This window comes from Silurus aristotelis (assembly GCF_946808225.1).
Source record: "Silurus aristotelis genome assembly, chromosome: 5".
Taxonomy (NCBI): Eukaryota; Metazoa; Chordata; class Actinopteri; order Siluriformes; family Siluridae; genus Silurus; species Silurus aristotelis.
The window spans coordinates 10,121,390-10,135,057 of NC_139578.1; the positions used below are offsets into that span (position 1 = coordinate 10,121,390).

The 13,668-nt window shown below is 36.4% G+C and overlaps 1 protein-coding gene across 1 annotated transcript in view; it reads right to left on the reverse strand.

Annotated features, from left to right (window-relative positions):
* Nucleotides 1-1,436: 1,436 nt before the first annotated feature.
* malrd1 (MAM and LDL receptor class A domain containing 1) overlaps nucleotides 1,437-13,668 on the reverse strand; it is a 58,161-nt gene continuing 45,929 nt past the window's right edge. The window contains exons 26-33 of the mRNA XM_083541967.1: nucleotides 13,180-13,443; nucleotides 12,910-13,035; nucleotides 11,871-11,937; nucleotides 7,978-8,069; nucleotides 7,648-7,747; nucleotides 7,413-7,473; nucleotides 4,683-4,784; nucleotides 1,437-1,562 (exon numbers count right to left, since the gene is read on the reverse strand). Coding sequence (XP_083398093.1) covers nucleotides 1,500-1,562; nucleotides 4,683-4,784; nucleotides 7,413-7,473; nucleotides 7,648-7,747; nucleotides 7,978-8,069; nucleotides 11,871-11,937; nucleotides 12,910-13,035; nucleotides 13,180-13,443 — 875 coding nt within the window. The 3' untranslated portion in view covers nucleotides 1,437-1,499. The remainder of the gene's footprint in view (nucleotides 1,563-4,682; nucleotides 4,785-7,412; nucleotides 7,474-7,647; nucleotides 7,748-7,977; nucleotides 8,070-11,870; nucleotides 11,938-12,909; nucleotides 13,036-13,179; nucleotides 13,444-13,668) is intronic.

The window sequence follows — 13,668 nt, forward strand, 5'->3', positions numbered from 1 at the left end:
ATGTCACTTATGTGGACACTCGGTCTGTATCTACAGAAAACAATAAAGACACCATTGTGCACAATGTCCACGTATGTGGACACCCAGGTCGTAGGAGGTTAAATAGGCTCTTGGAACGAATAGGTTCACCCGCAAAAGCCTGAAAAATATACAACTCCTTTAAATGAGCTAAAACCTAATTCCTCAATAATAAAAAATCTCCAATAGCCATAATATCATTGTACATGTATACATTTTGATCTTAATATTTGAATAGATGGAGTGGCGCTGTAAAGTCTGTTGAAAAGTCTGTGGAATTTTATTTTATACTTAAAGCTGTAAAGAAAAAAGATTTTTATATGAATTATAATATAGGAAGTGGGTGCTTCTTATAACATTTACATCCCTAATGGGTGGAGGCACATAATGGTACCCGCATTGTTTTGCTAACTATTCTGAATTTCTTACAAAAGAAACACAATGGACTTGGAGCAAATATATTCATAACCAAAAAACACACACACACACACACACACACACACACACGCGCGCGCACACACACACACACACAGACGCACAAACTATGCATGGAAAAGGGTAATCGATAAAGCTGTTTTTTTTGTACAACCTCTGAGCAATAGTTCAATGACTTAGTGAATAGCACATTATTTGTGAGTTTATATGGGTGCATGTGTGTTTCTGTGTGTTTGTGTTCAGCAGTGCAGTCCAATGATCTTAAATAACCAATTAATTTCAGTATTCAAACGCTGCCACACTATACTCTATTCATTACTTACTTATTATAAATAAATAACATTTGTTTTATTACCTTATGCTTTATATTGAAAAAAACTTAAATAATTTAAATGGTGAGTGGACGCAGCATAACAAGTAGGGATATTACGGGTAGTTAATTCTGTGTGTAAAAGAGAGAGCGAGAAGGAGAGAGAAAATGAGAAAAAGAGACACACACACATAATTGAAATGTCGCTGTCAAGCACAACATTTTTCTTGGTAAAATGTTCACATTTTATTGGCACATGCACCGCGTCCGACGTGACATCCATTTCATGATTTAAATCTCAAACAAAGAACATATTTCATAATACAATTTTGGTATATTTTAAATAAATGTTTATACTGTGAACAAAACAGGAAGTAGGAAATTTTACTTGTTTATAGAAAAATAATGGCATTATAATAAGATTGTGTTTTGTCTCTTCCTGAATATGTTCAACATTTAGGCTATGCTATCTCAGCCCCAAAGTAATGAGTTGGCAATTTGCAGTTTTTTCCCCAGAAGAGTCAAACAAATTAAATTTTTTTAATAGATATATATTTTTACATGATTTATTTTGGACCATGTACATGTACAGTCATGTTAGTCAGGAAGGTTCAAATTACATAAGTACACCCATAGGGGTTTTGTAGTTCCATCTTGTGTGTGTGTGTGTGTGTGTGTGTGTGTGTGTGTGTGTGTGTGTGTGTGTGTGTGTGTGTGTGTGTGTGTGTGTGTGTCCTCAGGCCTCAGAGCATTTGGGTTCCTTGTAGAGTGGGTTGGAGAAAGACAGTTTTGCAGGAAACTAAAAACAACACAGAAGAATAGGCAGGTTTTCAAACAACACCATAGCTTAAAAAAAAAACAAGTAAAAATATATTTCATTATCATTTCCTTTTGTTTTCATTTCTTTGGCTGGATGGGAAAGGGACAGCCAAAGATTTGTGGTGTTACATGTCAAAGACACACACTTTGTCGATGTGGCTTTAAACCGAAACAGTGATTATAAAAAGATTACAATATCAGCTTTATATCAAGCTGTGGCTTAATTTGTATCATTTCTGACCTGAACCAAACATTAATCATAAGCCATTTAAATAACCTCTGCAAATATTGCAAATATATTTTATATTGTACATAATCCCTTACTTACTTAAAAAAAAACCTGCAGGAATATAAATGCCTGGCTGAGTCAGTCACTTCAGCACTGGGTATGCATGTCATTACAGACAAAACCCAAGAGGAAAGACCTCACACCTTGCAGAAATTGACTACTGCTTGATTACATGTCAAAGATACCCAGCATGAATTGATGTGTGGAGGTCACACTCTTCAGGCATTTAGTGATGCGAGCAAAATTTCACATACTCCAAGGTAAAAGACACAATCTACATAGATCACGTGACCATACATTTCATACATTGACTTTATTTTCGAAATAATAAGTAAGAAAGGTTTACAATGAGAAGTTTACATTAAATTATTTGTTGGTAGCATTCACATTAAAATGCCTGAATCTGAACCATCTTGGTGTAACTTTCCACAATCTTCCAGCAATGTTTTGGTTTTGTTGCATGACCTTTCTTACAGAACTGGCATAACACAGTCAAATTTGGGGGGTTTTTTTCAGTCTACATATTTTCTGTGGGATTTAGGTCAGATTTTTTTATAACAGCATCTCTAATACTTTCACTTTGTTGTCTTTAAGCTATTATCTTTTAACTTTAGAATCATAGTAAGCTTAGGATAAGTTTTTATTTAGGTCTTGGCTGAGCTACTTGGATTTTCCTGGGTATCAAGGGCAAAAAAGCACTGGCTCTAAAGATAGAACTAGAAAAAATACTGCCACATATGTGCTCCCAATTAACTCTTTAGTAAGTTATAACTGGCAAGAAGCTTAAAAAAAGTAATTACATCATATATTTCGAATTGAAATTGTAAAAAAAAAAGACAGTTGACTTGGTGTCACCAAGAATTTACCAACTGGAAATCTGAGACAGTGAAGTGAAGATTACATTAAAATAATCACATGATGTGAACAAAATATATCCCCTAGATGAAAAAGTTGTGTATTTTAACTAGGGCTGCTAAAATGAACGTGTTAATAACAAGTTAGCACAAATTCATTTCAATGGCACTAATTTGATTAACGAGGTGATTAATAAAAGACGCTAAATTAAAACCTCCAACGCAACATTTATTCACAACATCCTTTCTTTAACCAGATATTTACTCCACTAAGAAATTAACTCCACCACAAAAACATTTTGAAGCACTAAACATTTCTTTTACTGACGCGCCAAGTCGCAAATCAAGCACCAAAATCCACCATGATGCACACATACAGGTATTAAAAACGTCTGTGTGGAAACATAGCATAAGTTCCATTTGGTGTCCTGATGATTAACATCATTTTACTATAATTGCTTTAAAAAATCTACAAGAATATTTTGTCTTCATGCTCTGTTGAGTATGGTTTCATTAATAATAAACATAGATTTGCATGTATAAACATGCATAAAAATATCAATTTAAGGTCAAGTTTGAGTTAACTCGTGACAATCATGCCCTAATTTTAACATTAAACTAGTGAAATATCTATAGCTCTTAGGATGAAGGTAGACTATGGTCTCAACTTAATACTTAGTACACTTAAATCAAACACAAAGCAATTATACCACAAAGTTTGAGGCACACAATTGTATAGAATGCCTTTGGATGTGGTAGCATTTTATTTTTCCCCTTCACTTGAACCAGGAGACCTAAATCTGTTCCAGCATAAGAATGCCCCTGTGAAAAGCTCCATAAATATATGGTTTGCATAAATATATGGTTTGCATAGGTTTGTATAGGGACCTCAACCCTACTGAACACCTTTGGCATTAATTAGAATGCAGACTGCACCCTCCATCAGTACCTGACTTTACTAATACCTTTGTCACTGAATTAACACAAATCTTCCAATGCACACTCCACAATCTAGTGGAACATCTTCCAAGAGGAGTGGAGAGTATACCTTAATAACAGCAAATGGAGATTAAATGTGAAATGGGATGCTCAAAAAGCACATTGGAAGCTTATTATTAGGTGTCCACAAACGTTTGTCCATATAATATATGTGTATCTGGATTTTTCCAGGTTTGTCCTATGCAAATCTGTGCAGTGCAAAAAAGAGCTTTAAATTCAATGTAATTAGGACTAAGTGAATAAACTAATAGATAGGAAAACACTCATATACAATGCAGCATTTAAAATCCAAGATGCTGAGTAAAGAGCTATAGTTATTCAAATTTACAGTGTATATTTGCATATACAAGATATTCTCCAGTTACACTCACACACTGTTATACACAATATACACACTCATTGCAGTACATTATAGTTGGAAATAACTGTATTTCATATGAGCAAAATCATTTTCAAGCTGCAAATGGCCTACATTTAGCATCAAGGCAAATTCCTGTTCATTCTCTTTATTGCTGTAGGCCAAGAAAATAAATGATTGCGCTCTAATAGTGGCCTTTTAATACTTGTTAAAGTGTCAATAATAAATATATTAAGGACTAAAAAGCACTTCGGTCAAAATGTTGATACCCAAAATAAGTGCCGTTTCAACCTTCAGTAATGTAAATGCTGCTCTGCATGTGAATTCTGTTTCCCTTTTTTAAATGTAAATTCTATTTTGTATTTTTATTGTAATTCTATTTTGGTATATCATAAATGATTATTTCTTGTGTATTTTATGACCAGTCTTTAAAAGCATTTCCCTGCATGTCCATGGTTGTGTATGTGACAAATATAATGTTGATGGTAATGCATTGTGTGCGAGCAAGTACTTGGAAATGTGTGTGTGTGTGTGTGTGTGTGTGTGTGTGTGTGTGTGTGTGTGTTGTGCATGTGTGTTCACGAGCGATATTATTTGTACCTCTGGTTCATCTCTCCATGGATAAACACTGATAGCCAGATTAGGAAATTTACTCCATCTTGCTTTAAAGGCAGCAGATTCTCGAGGCCTCACATCTGGAAACTGAATCACATATTATACTTTATTAGAAACCAATAACCATTAGCTTAAATTAGCTCACTGTAATTTCATGTTTTATGTTTCATAACGTTTCATGCAATGTTGCCAAAGGGTACATCATTATAAAGATACTGTATGTACAGAAGCATTAATATAATGCATTGATTCATGCAATATGACTTGTGTATTATATGTATATATTATATTTATTATATCTATTTATACCACATCACTCTTGGGTCATTGCTTGTGATTGGTCAGAAGGTGTTTATTAATTTTCTACAACAGCTGGAAAATGTATATTATTTAACAAAACAACAACAATAATAATTAATATTCATAATTATGTATCTTGTGCCCATTTAAAAAAACTTCTAAAAGCACTTTGACAATGGATACTTGAATTAAAAGGATTAAAACTGCAATAGCTAATACAGTGAAGTTTTTCTTTCCTTTACATTTTTATTTTTGACTTTACATTGATTTACAGCCTTTCCCTTCTTTTTACTTTCTTTCTGTAAAGAAATCTCTCTAGTGGCACCACTTTTGTAACACCCAGAGGCAAAGCTGTATCTACCTTTTACTCCACAGAAAAGTATTAAGGATGGAGGATGCAATTATTCTCTCTCATTAACTTCAAAAGAGATAATAAAAAGGGGCTAATGATTAAAGACCAATTTTTTAAGGTGTAATGGAATCAGAGTGTTGGTTGACTGCATTTCTTAATAGTGAATTGTTGTCAAATGCAATACTGTGCTGTAAAAGAAGAATGCCGTCATGTCTTCTATAAAGATTATTATTAATAATAAACTGTTAAAAGTCAAAATTTGGTGCAAGAACCCTATGTAATCAGGGTTTTCAGGTACATTGTGTATATTACTGTGTATTTAAAAGGAAGTTGACTGTTGAGGATTTTAAAGCATATTTTGATGTTAATTAATATATTATTATGATATGAGATCCAATTACCAGCGTGACACTAGTAGTAATGATACATGTACATGCCAGAGCCCAAACTTCTTTGCTTTTCTTTAATGAAAAAGTGTAGTCAATACTGTAACTGTAAGTCTTTTAAAACATGAGTATTGATACTTGAGTAAAAGATGTGTGTTCTTTTGCCTATATCTATCTATCTATCTATCTATCTATCTATCTATCTATCTATCTATCTATCTATCTATCTATCTATCTATCTATCTATCTATCTATCTATCTATCTATCTATCTATCTGTCTATCTATCTGTCTATCTATCTGTCTATCTATCTACACATACACAAAAACACAAAACGCAAAAGTAAAAAAACAAAAGTGTATACACAAAAGTGAGTACACCTGTCACCTTTCAGCAACCATTTCAGTATATCTTCTCAAGGGACAATACTATAAAAATGAAGCTTGGATACATTTTAGAGTAGTCTCTAAGAGGTCGATCAAAAAAGTTGAAACCTTGTGCTGTGTTGTGAGGTGCAGAAGCTGGCTTAAAAAATACAGATGCATGAGTGCTGCCAGCATTGCATTAGAGGTTGCAGAAGCAGAAGGTCCGTTAGTCACAGCTCTGCAACAAGTCGGTTTGCATGGCCGTCGTCCCAGGAGGAAGCCTCTTCTGAAGCTGTCTCACAAGAAAGACGGTCTAAGAGCATGAATTATTGGAACAATATCCTGTGGTCTGATGAGACCAAGATAAACTTGTTTGGCTCAGATGGTGTCCAGCATGTGTGTTGACGACTTGGTAAAGAGTACCAAGAAAATTGTATCTTGCCTTCAGTCAAGCATGGTGGTCTGGGGCTGCATGAGTTCTGCTGGTACTGGGAAGCTGCGGTTCATTGAGGGAAACATGCATTTACAGTTCTGTGAGATTCTAAAGCAGAACACGGTTTCTAAAAACAACCCCAAACCCATTGCCAAGATAACTGCCTTGTTGAGGTGAAGGTGATGGAGTGGTCAAGTATGTCTCCAGACTGGAACCCTATTGAGCGCCTGTGGGGCATCCTCAGGCTCTTCTCTGTTCTAGCACCGAGGTGGTGGAATGAACTTTCCCTAGATGTCCGTACAGCGGAGTCCCTGGCTATCTTCGAACGACGATTGAAGACCTACCTCTTTCTAAAACACTTAAATTAGCACTTTCCAGGTTTGCTTTGGAGAAATCAAGAGGTATATTTATATTAAGTTTGTAATCCTGCGTACCAGTGTAGATTTATTCATTGCTAGAGACTTAAAGCACTTTTGTACGTCGCTCTGGATAAGGGCGTCTGCCAAATGCCACAATTGTAAATTTCAAGCGGGAGGTGGAGAAGTGCCATGTGTCTAACAACCGTCAGCTCCGTGATGTCATTACGATGGAGTGGAAGAGGATCCCAGCAACAACCTCTGCAGCTCTGGTGAATTCCATGCCCTCGAGAATAAGGCAGCGCTGGACTACAGTGGTGCTCACACAAAATAATACTGACACTTTCGACCCAGTTTTGACATGTTCAATTAGGGTGAACTCACATTTGTTGGCCGCTATTGTGACAACAATGGCTGTATGTTGAGTTATTTTAAGAGGACAGTAAATCTATACTAAGCTGCACTGTGAGCGGTGAACTGGCTTTTGGGAGATTATATATATATATATATATATATATATTACCTGTTTTCTGAACTTGGCAGCATCATTTTCCAGTTCATCATTTTCAATTAACCTGGAATCTCTATACAGAATAAACATTAAAAGCAATAAATAAACCAAACATTAGTCAGCATTTAGCTACAAATAAAGCAAACATATAAAGTAAAATTAAATTCCTTTCACATTTAATAAGAATGATCTGGATTAAAGTATGAGGCATGAAAAAACAAACTGAGCCCAAACGAAATATACTTACTTAGCCCTACGCTTTCTTTGTATGAAGCAGAGTAAAAAAGTGCCAATGACAACAGCCAATATCAGGATCACTGCTACACTTAGAGCAATGTACACAATCACTGAAATACACACAGTATTATGAAATATCTACACACACACACACACACACACACACACACACACACACACACACACACACACACACACACACACACACACACACACAAACACACACACACACACACAGACACACACAGACACACACAGAGAAACAAAGACTAAAGCTAATTAAATGCAACATCTGCTAAAAAAAATGACTTAATAGCAGCTTTAAACTGGTCACACATACCTGGTCTAGTGTCAGCGATCACAACTGAGGTTGTGGGAGGAGTTGGTTTATGTTGCACATGACAGCGGTTTCCAGTCCACATTGATTTACAGCTTGACAAGAAAACGACTATTAGGTAACACATACCTTCCTTTACATTCACACACACACATGCTTTCTTAAATGATCCTCAGTAAACAAATGTGACTTCTTCCTGTTGGTACACATCTGTTTCATAAAATGACACTAACAAACTCCAACTATTCTGCATACTAAAATTATATTTAGCATTTATTTCATGCATACTGCTTTATCCCAAATAAATTCTGATCAGTCCTGCAGTTTTTGCCACCATCCTAGAACATTTTCAATGGACTTAGTTGGTGCCATTGCATGAACACTTGTCATTTAAAACTCCTTGACCCAGAACAGGATATAACATTTACTGATAACACAAGAGCACAAAATAAACTCACATTAGAAGCAATGTTAGGAACTGTGGGGGTCCAAGACAGGAAAGTGCACTGGCTATACTGATACTTTTGCCATTCTGATACCCAGATGCATTTAAATGAAATCACAAATCCATAAAATCCAACTTTATATGCTAGAGCATATTGGGCAACATTATATGCATATTGATATTTATCTGTTTCCTACCTTGTTAAATCATTGTTGATAATTAATGTGAAAAATCAATAACATGATCAGTGTCTTGACATAGATGAATATCATTAATTATTAATAACACATAATTAAAGGTAAATTGAGCACCCAGCCCCCCAACCTTTTTGAAACTGAGAGCTACTTCTTGGGTAGTGATTAATGTGAAGGTCACTTCTGAAATAACAAATTTGCAAAATTGACCTTTAATTATGTTATTATTAATAATTAATATCATTAATTAATCTATGTCTCGTCATCTATATTTTAATATTTTCATTTTTAAAAGATTTTGTCAGGGAACCACCAGCCACGCCTCCCTCCAAGGCTCTAACTCTCACCCAGCCTCTTCCTTCTCTAATCACCTACACCTGTTCCCCATTACCTTTCCCCTTTATAAGCTCTGGATTCCACCCTATTCACTGTCAGATCTACTCATTGCCATGAGAGATCTACCGGACTTCCTACCACTAGTATTTCCCGTACTTCCATGCTCCGCTTTGGAGGAAGCGCTCAATATAGGTTTGCCTTTAACGGCTCACATTGACGATCTTCCCTGGACTACCCGAATTACGGATTCTGCCCGCTCTCTGGTTCGTACTTCTCCTCAAGCATCTGCCTTGTATATGTTCAGACTAAATAAAGACAAGGTGTTTATCCATACTCTGGTTTCCAACTCTTATTCTATCCATAACAGATTTAAAAAAAGAATAGCAAAAAAAAATGTGATGCAGCTCACTGGTAAGTGGCGCTATAGTGGCGACTCGTGTGGTCCTTGCGGGCGATCTGGTGCCCGCGGGCACCATGTTGGTGACCCCTTTGCTGGAGTATGAGCATAAATTTTTTTAATGCGCATGCTAGAAGTAGCCTGCAAAAGTGCTGGATTTTAAAAACTTTGTATACACTGTCCGTCTTTTGCTTAAAGCACGCAACACAGCTTTCAGCTCTGGAGGCCTACAGCGTTGCCAGAGCCAATCTAAGGTGGGAAATTTGCAAAGCTAAACATGCATACAAACAGCAGATTGATCAGCACTTAAACTCTTGACCCCTGACGCATGTGGCAAGAGATTCAGGACATCATTGACCTTAAACCACCCAGCGGGAAACCACCAACCAGTTATGCTTCACTCCCCGACGAGCTCAACCTTCTATGCTTGGTTTGAAAAAGGGGAACATCAAGGCAGAGCTATTACCAGGTAAGCAGCCACGCATACTCTTTACCTCTGAAGTGTGTGCTACCCTGGGCAGGGTAAATGCACATTAAGCAGCTGGCCCTGATGGCATCCCTGGCCGTGTACTCAAAGCATGCACCGAGCAGTCGGCTGGGGTCTTCACAGACATCTTCAATCTGTCTTTGGCCTAAGCAAATGTCCCCACCTACTTTAAGTCTGCTATCATCGTACAGATGCCAAAGCACTCCACTGCAACAGAACTAGGTGACTTCCGTTTCGTCGCACTCACTCCTGTCATTGCAAAGTGCTTTGGAAGACTGGTCTTTACCCACCTTAAAGCCTGTCTGCCACTCACTCTGGACCCATACCAATTTGCCTATGACCCAAATTGTTCAAATAGGGATGTGTATTGTCCCCTCTCCTATACTCCCTTTTCACTCATGACTGCATACAATACCTGCCTATGCCTCAAACAGCATTGTTAAGTTCACAGATGACACCATGGTGGTAGGCCTAATCAGAAGAAACGATGAGACAGTTTATAGGGAGGAAATCCAGCACCTAGTAGCATGGTGTGAGCACAATAACCTGAAATTTAACACCAAAAAGACAAAGGAGGTCATTGTGGACTTTTAGATGAGCCGGCAATCACACTCAAGCTCCCATTCACATCAGCGGAGCTGCTGTAAAGCGTGTACCCAGATTTGAGTTCCTTGGAGTCCATATCTCTGAGGATCTCACCTGGTCTCTGAACTCTTCTATCCTGATCAGTAAAGCACAACAGTATTTCCTGAGGAGACTTAAAAAGTCCCGTATGTGCTATAGGATACTGAAGAACTTTTACCACTCTACCATTGAGAGCATCTTCACTAACTACATCTCAGTGCGGTACAGCAGCTGCACTGATTCGAACCTTAAAGCCCTTCAGAGGGTGGTGAAAGTGCTTAACAAATTATCGGCACTCAGCTACCCACCTTGGAAGACATTCAAAAGAAACGATGTCTGTGAGGGGCATTATCAAATATTCCTCTAACCCCAATCACGGACTATTCACCCTTCCCCCATCGGGCAGATTTTTGCAATATCCATAACTTATCACTGCACTACTGTATATTCCACCGATATTTATTCTGTATATACTGTATCATACAAACATTCATACTTGTACATAACTGTATCATGTCATTTGAGCATATTATCTCCTGACCTGTCTATCTATGTACAATTTTTGCACAGTATATTGTATATTACGATATATACATATATTATTACCTACTGCACCTTCTGTACATTATTCACCCTCACCCCTGTACACATGGACCCCATACCCTTATTTATCACACTGCTATTTATTGTAAATATGCCACTTATGCACATCTGGTAAGATGCTAACTGCTTTCACTGGCTTTGTACATGTACCCTGCACAATGACAATAAAGTTAAATGTAATCTAATATACTGTATAAATCATGCTATCAAAGCAAACATGAAAGTTAGCTAAACAATTTTAATTGCATGCTCCAAACTGAAATCTAGTAGAGCAAGTTACATTCAGCTTAACCTAAAATGTTATTTAATGCATTAATTAACAAACTAACAGGTAATTAAGGTAGTCAACTCATGGAGTAGTTAAAGTTAGTTCTTGATTAATATATGCCTTAAGTAATCATTAGTTCATAATAAAGTAACATTTATTTTACATATTAGTACATGCTTTTTTTATGTACTGTTATTTTAAAGTGTTATCAGTTGGCTAAATGATATTTTTTTCTGACGTTTTTCTTGCAGTGCGATGGCTTGTGAGTTTATACTGAGATTTTAGATTACTTTGGATTGTTTTATCATTCTGCTTGCTATCTTATTAAAGACTATTTTATAGGTATAAGCCTGTCCACTGTCCAAATGTGGTTTAGATTGTATGTATCCAGGTTGCATATATCAGTTTAACTGACCCTTCTAAAAGCAGTATTGTATGTAACAAGACATAACCTTGCAAGCATTCCGAGGCCTACAAACTGCAGGTTATTCCCTGGAAAAAAGATTCTATTTCATTTGCTGTATGAAGTGTGTGTTACTTACATGCACAAAGGTCCATGTTTCTCCACTATACACATTCCATTATTGAGACAGTATCCGGTGGGACAATCTGAAAACCAGACACATATATTTAACACACTTATGCACAAATCTCAAAAAAATTACAAAAGAGCTCCTTTGTAACTTTGCATGCACTCTAACAAATTCTTGCATTTACATATTCAGAAATATTTTATTACAGCTATTCTCAACAAATTTTTCATGACAGTACTTGCAAAGATTACAAATCACTGAGGCTTAAAGTAGAACAGATGAGCTTTTATAAACCCTGGAAAATAAAGACTGGCAGCCGAAGAGTTATGTCAGATCTTTTTAGTCTCAAAATCTTTCACCAAGACTTTTCTCTAGAGTAAAACTTTGTACTCAGGCTTTGCTTTTCAAACTCAATTCCAATCTGGACTAATTATTGAAACAGGGGTTTTCAAAAAGGTGAGAAAATATACCGAAGCAGTGCAGTGAATAATTTGTACTTTTTTGTATGTTTCATCACATATTCTTTCTATAAGCACAACACTGTGTACTGCTACAGATAAGGTACAGTGCATGAACCAGGTTATGAACTCAGTGCAGTTGCCTGTCAAACTCTCCCTGAGCTTATAATGAAACCAGGTAAAACATGGAAATGCTTAAACTTATTACTTATCATTAATTAGTTTAAGGCTCAGGCTTCACACTGTGTCTGCTCACAATTCTTCTTTATTAAATTAATTTATTCATAAATTCATAACTAACAGTACACCAGGTTTCGAAGAGAGGATCATAGCTGACTCTAAGCAATTATATTAAGCTCTTTAATGAAATTCACATTGGCCTTAATTTACACAAATATACACTTTCTGTATATAATGTGTTTGTATAAATATATATATATATATATATATATATATATATATATATATATATATATATATATATATATATATATATATATATATACATATATATAAAATATATGTATGTGTATTGCATGTATGTATAAATTTTGGCTTTATTTATAATAAAAATCAAAATTCAGCTTCACCATTGCAGCTGGACTCGTCAGACTTGAAGGCAGGACAGTCTGCAGTCTGATCACACCGCTGATTGTGAACAATACAGCTAGCGGTCTCCTCACACACCAACTCCCCAATCGCACACTGTACAACAGCTGCACACATTCAGAAAAAAATATATGCAAAGAAACACTGGCTAGTCTATCATAAAAAAACTTAACTTTAGCATGTTTTTACTTTCCATGTACTTGTATGTGTGTGTGTGTACGAGTGTGTGTATGAGTGTGTGCATCTCTTACGGCATCCATATTCGTCTTCGCCGTTGGGGCAGTCTGCTACGCTGTCACAGCGCAGCAATGATGGAATGCACATGTTTTTGCCACAGTGGTACTCTGTGTCTTTACAGCCTTTTTGTGGTGGCACAGTCCCACAATCCTCTTCATCTGAACCATCCATGCAGTCCACTTCTCCATTACAGCGCAAGATCAAGGAGATGCACTCCAACAAGTAGACGCACTGGAATTGTTCCAAGTTACATGTCGGGGGGACAGGGGTGACAAGAGCTGATGAAACAGTAAAAAACATTGGAAGGGTCAGTTTGAAAGATTTCCATTCTCTGGACTCTGTTTTTCTGTACACATACAAAAATTGGACAAGAAATTGCACTTCCTGGACAGCTACATTTTATTAGCCACTCTATTAATAAGGCACACTGTTTCTGCTGTCTGGAATGTAAATGATTTACTCAAGTAGTTATAGTAAATTAGGAATCAGAAATGTGTACTGTA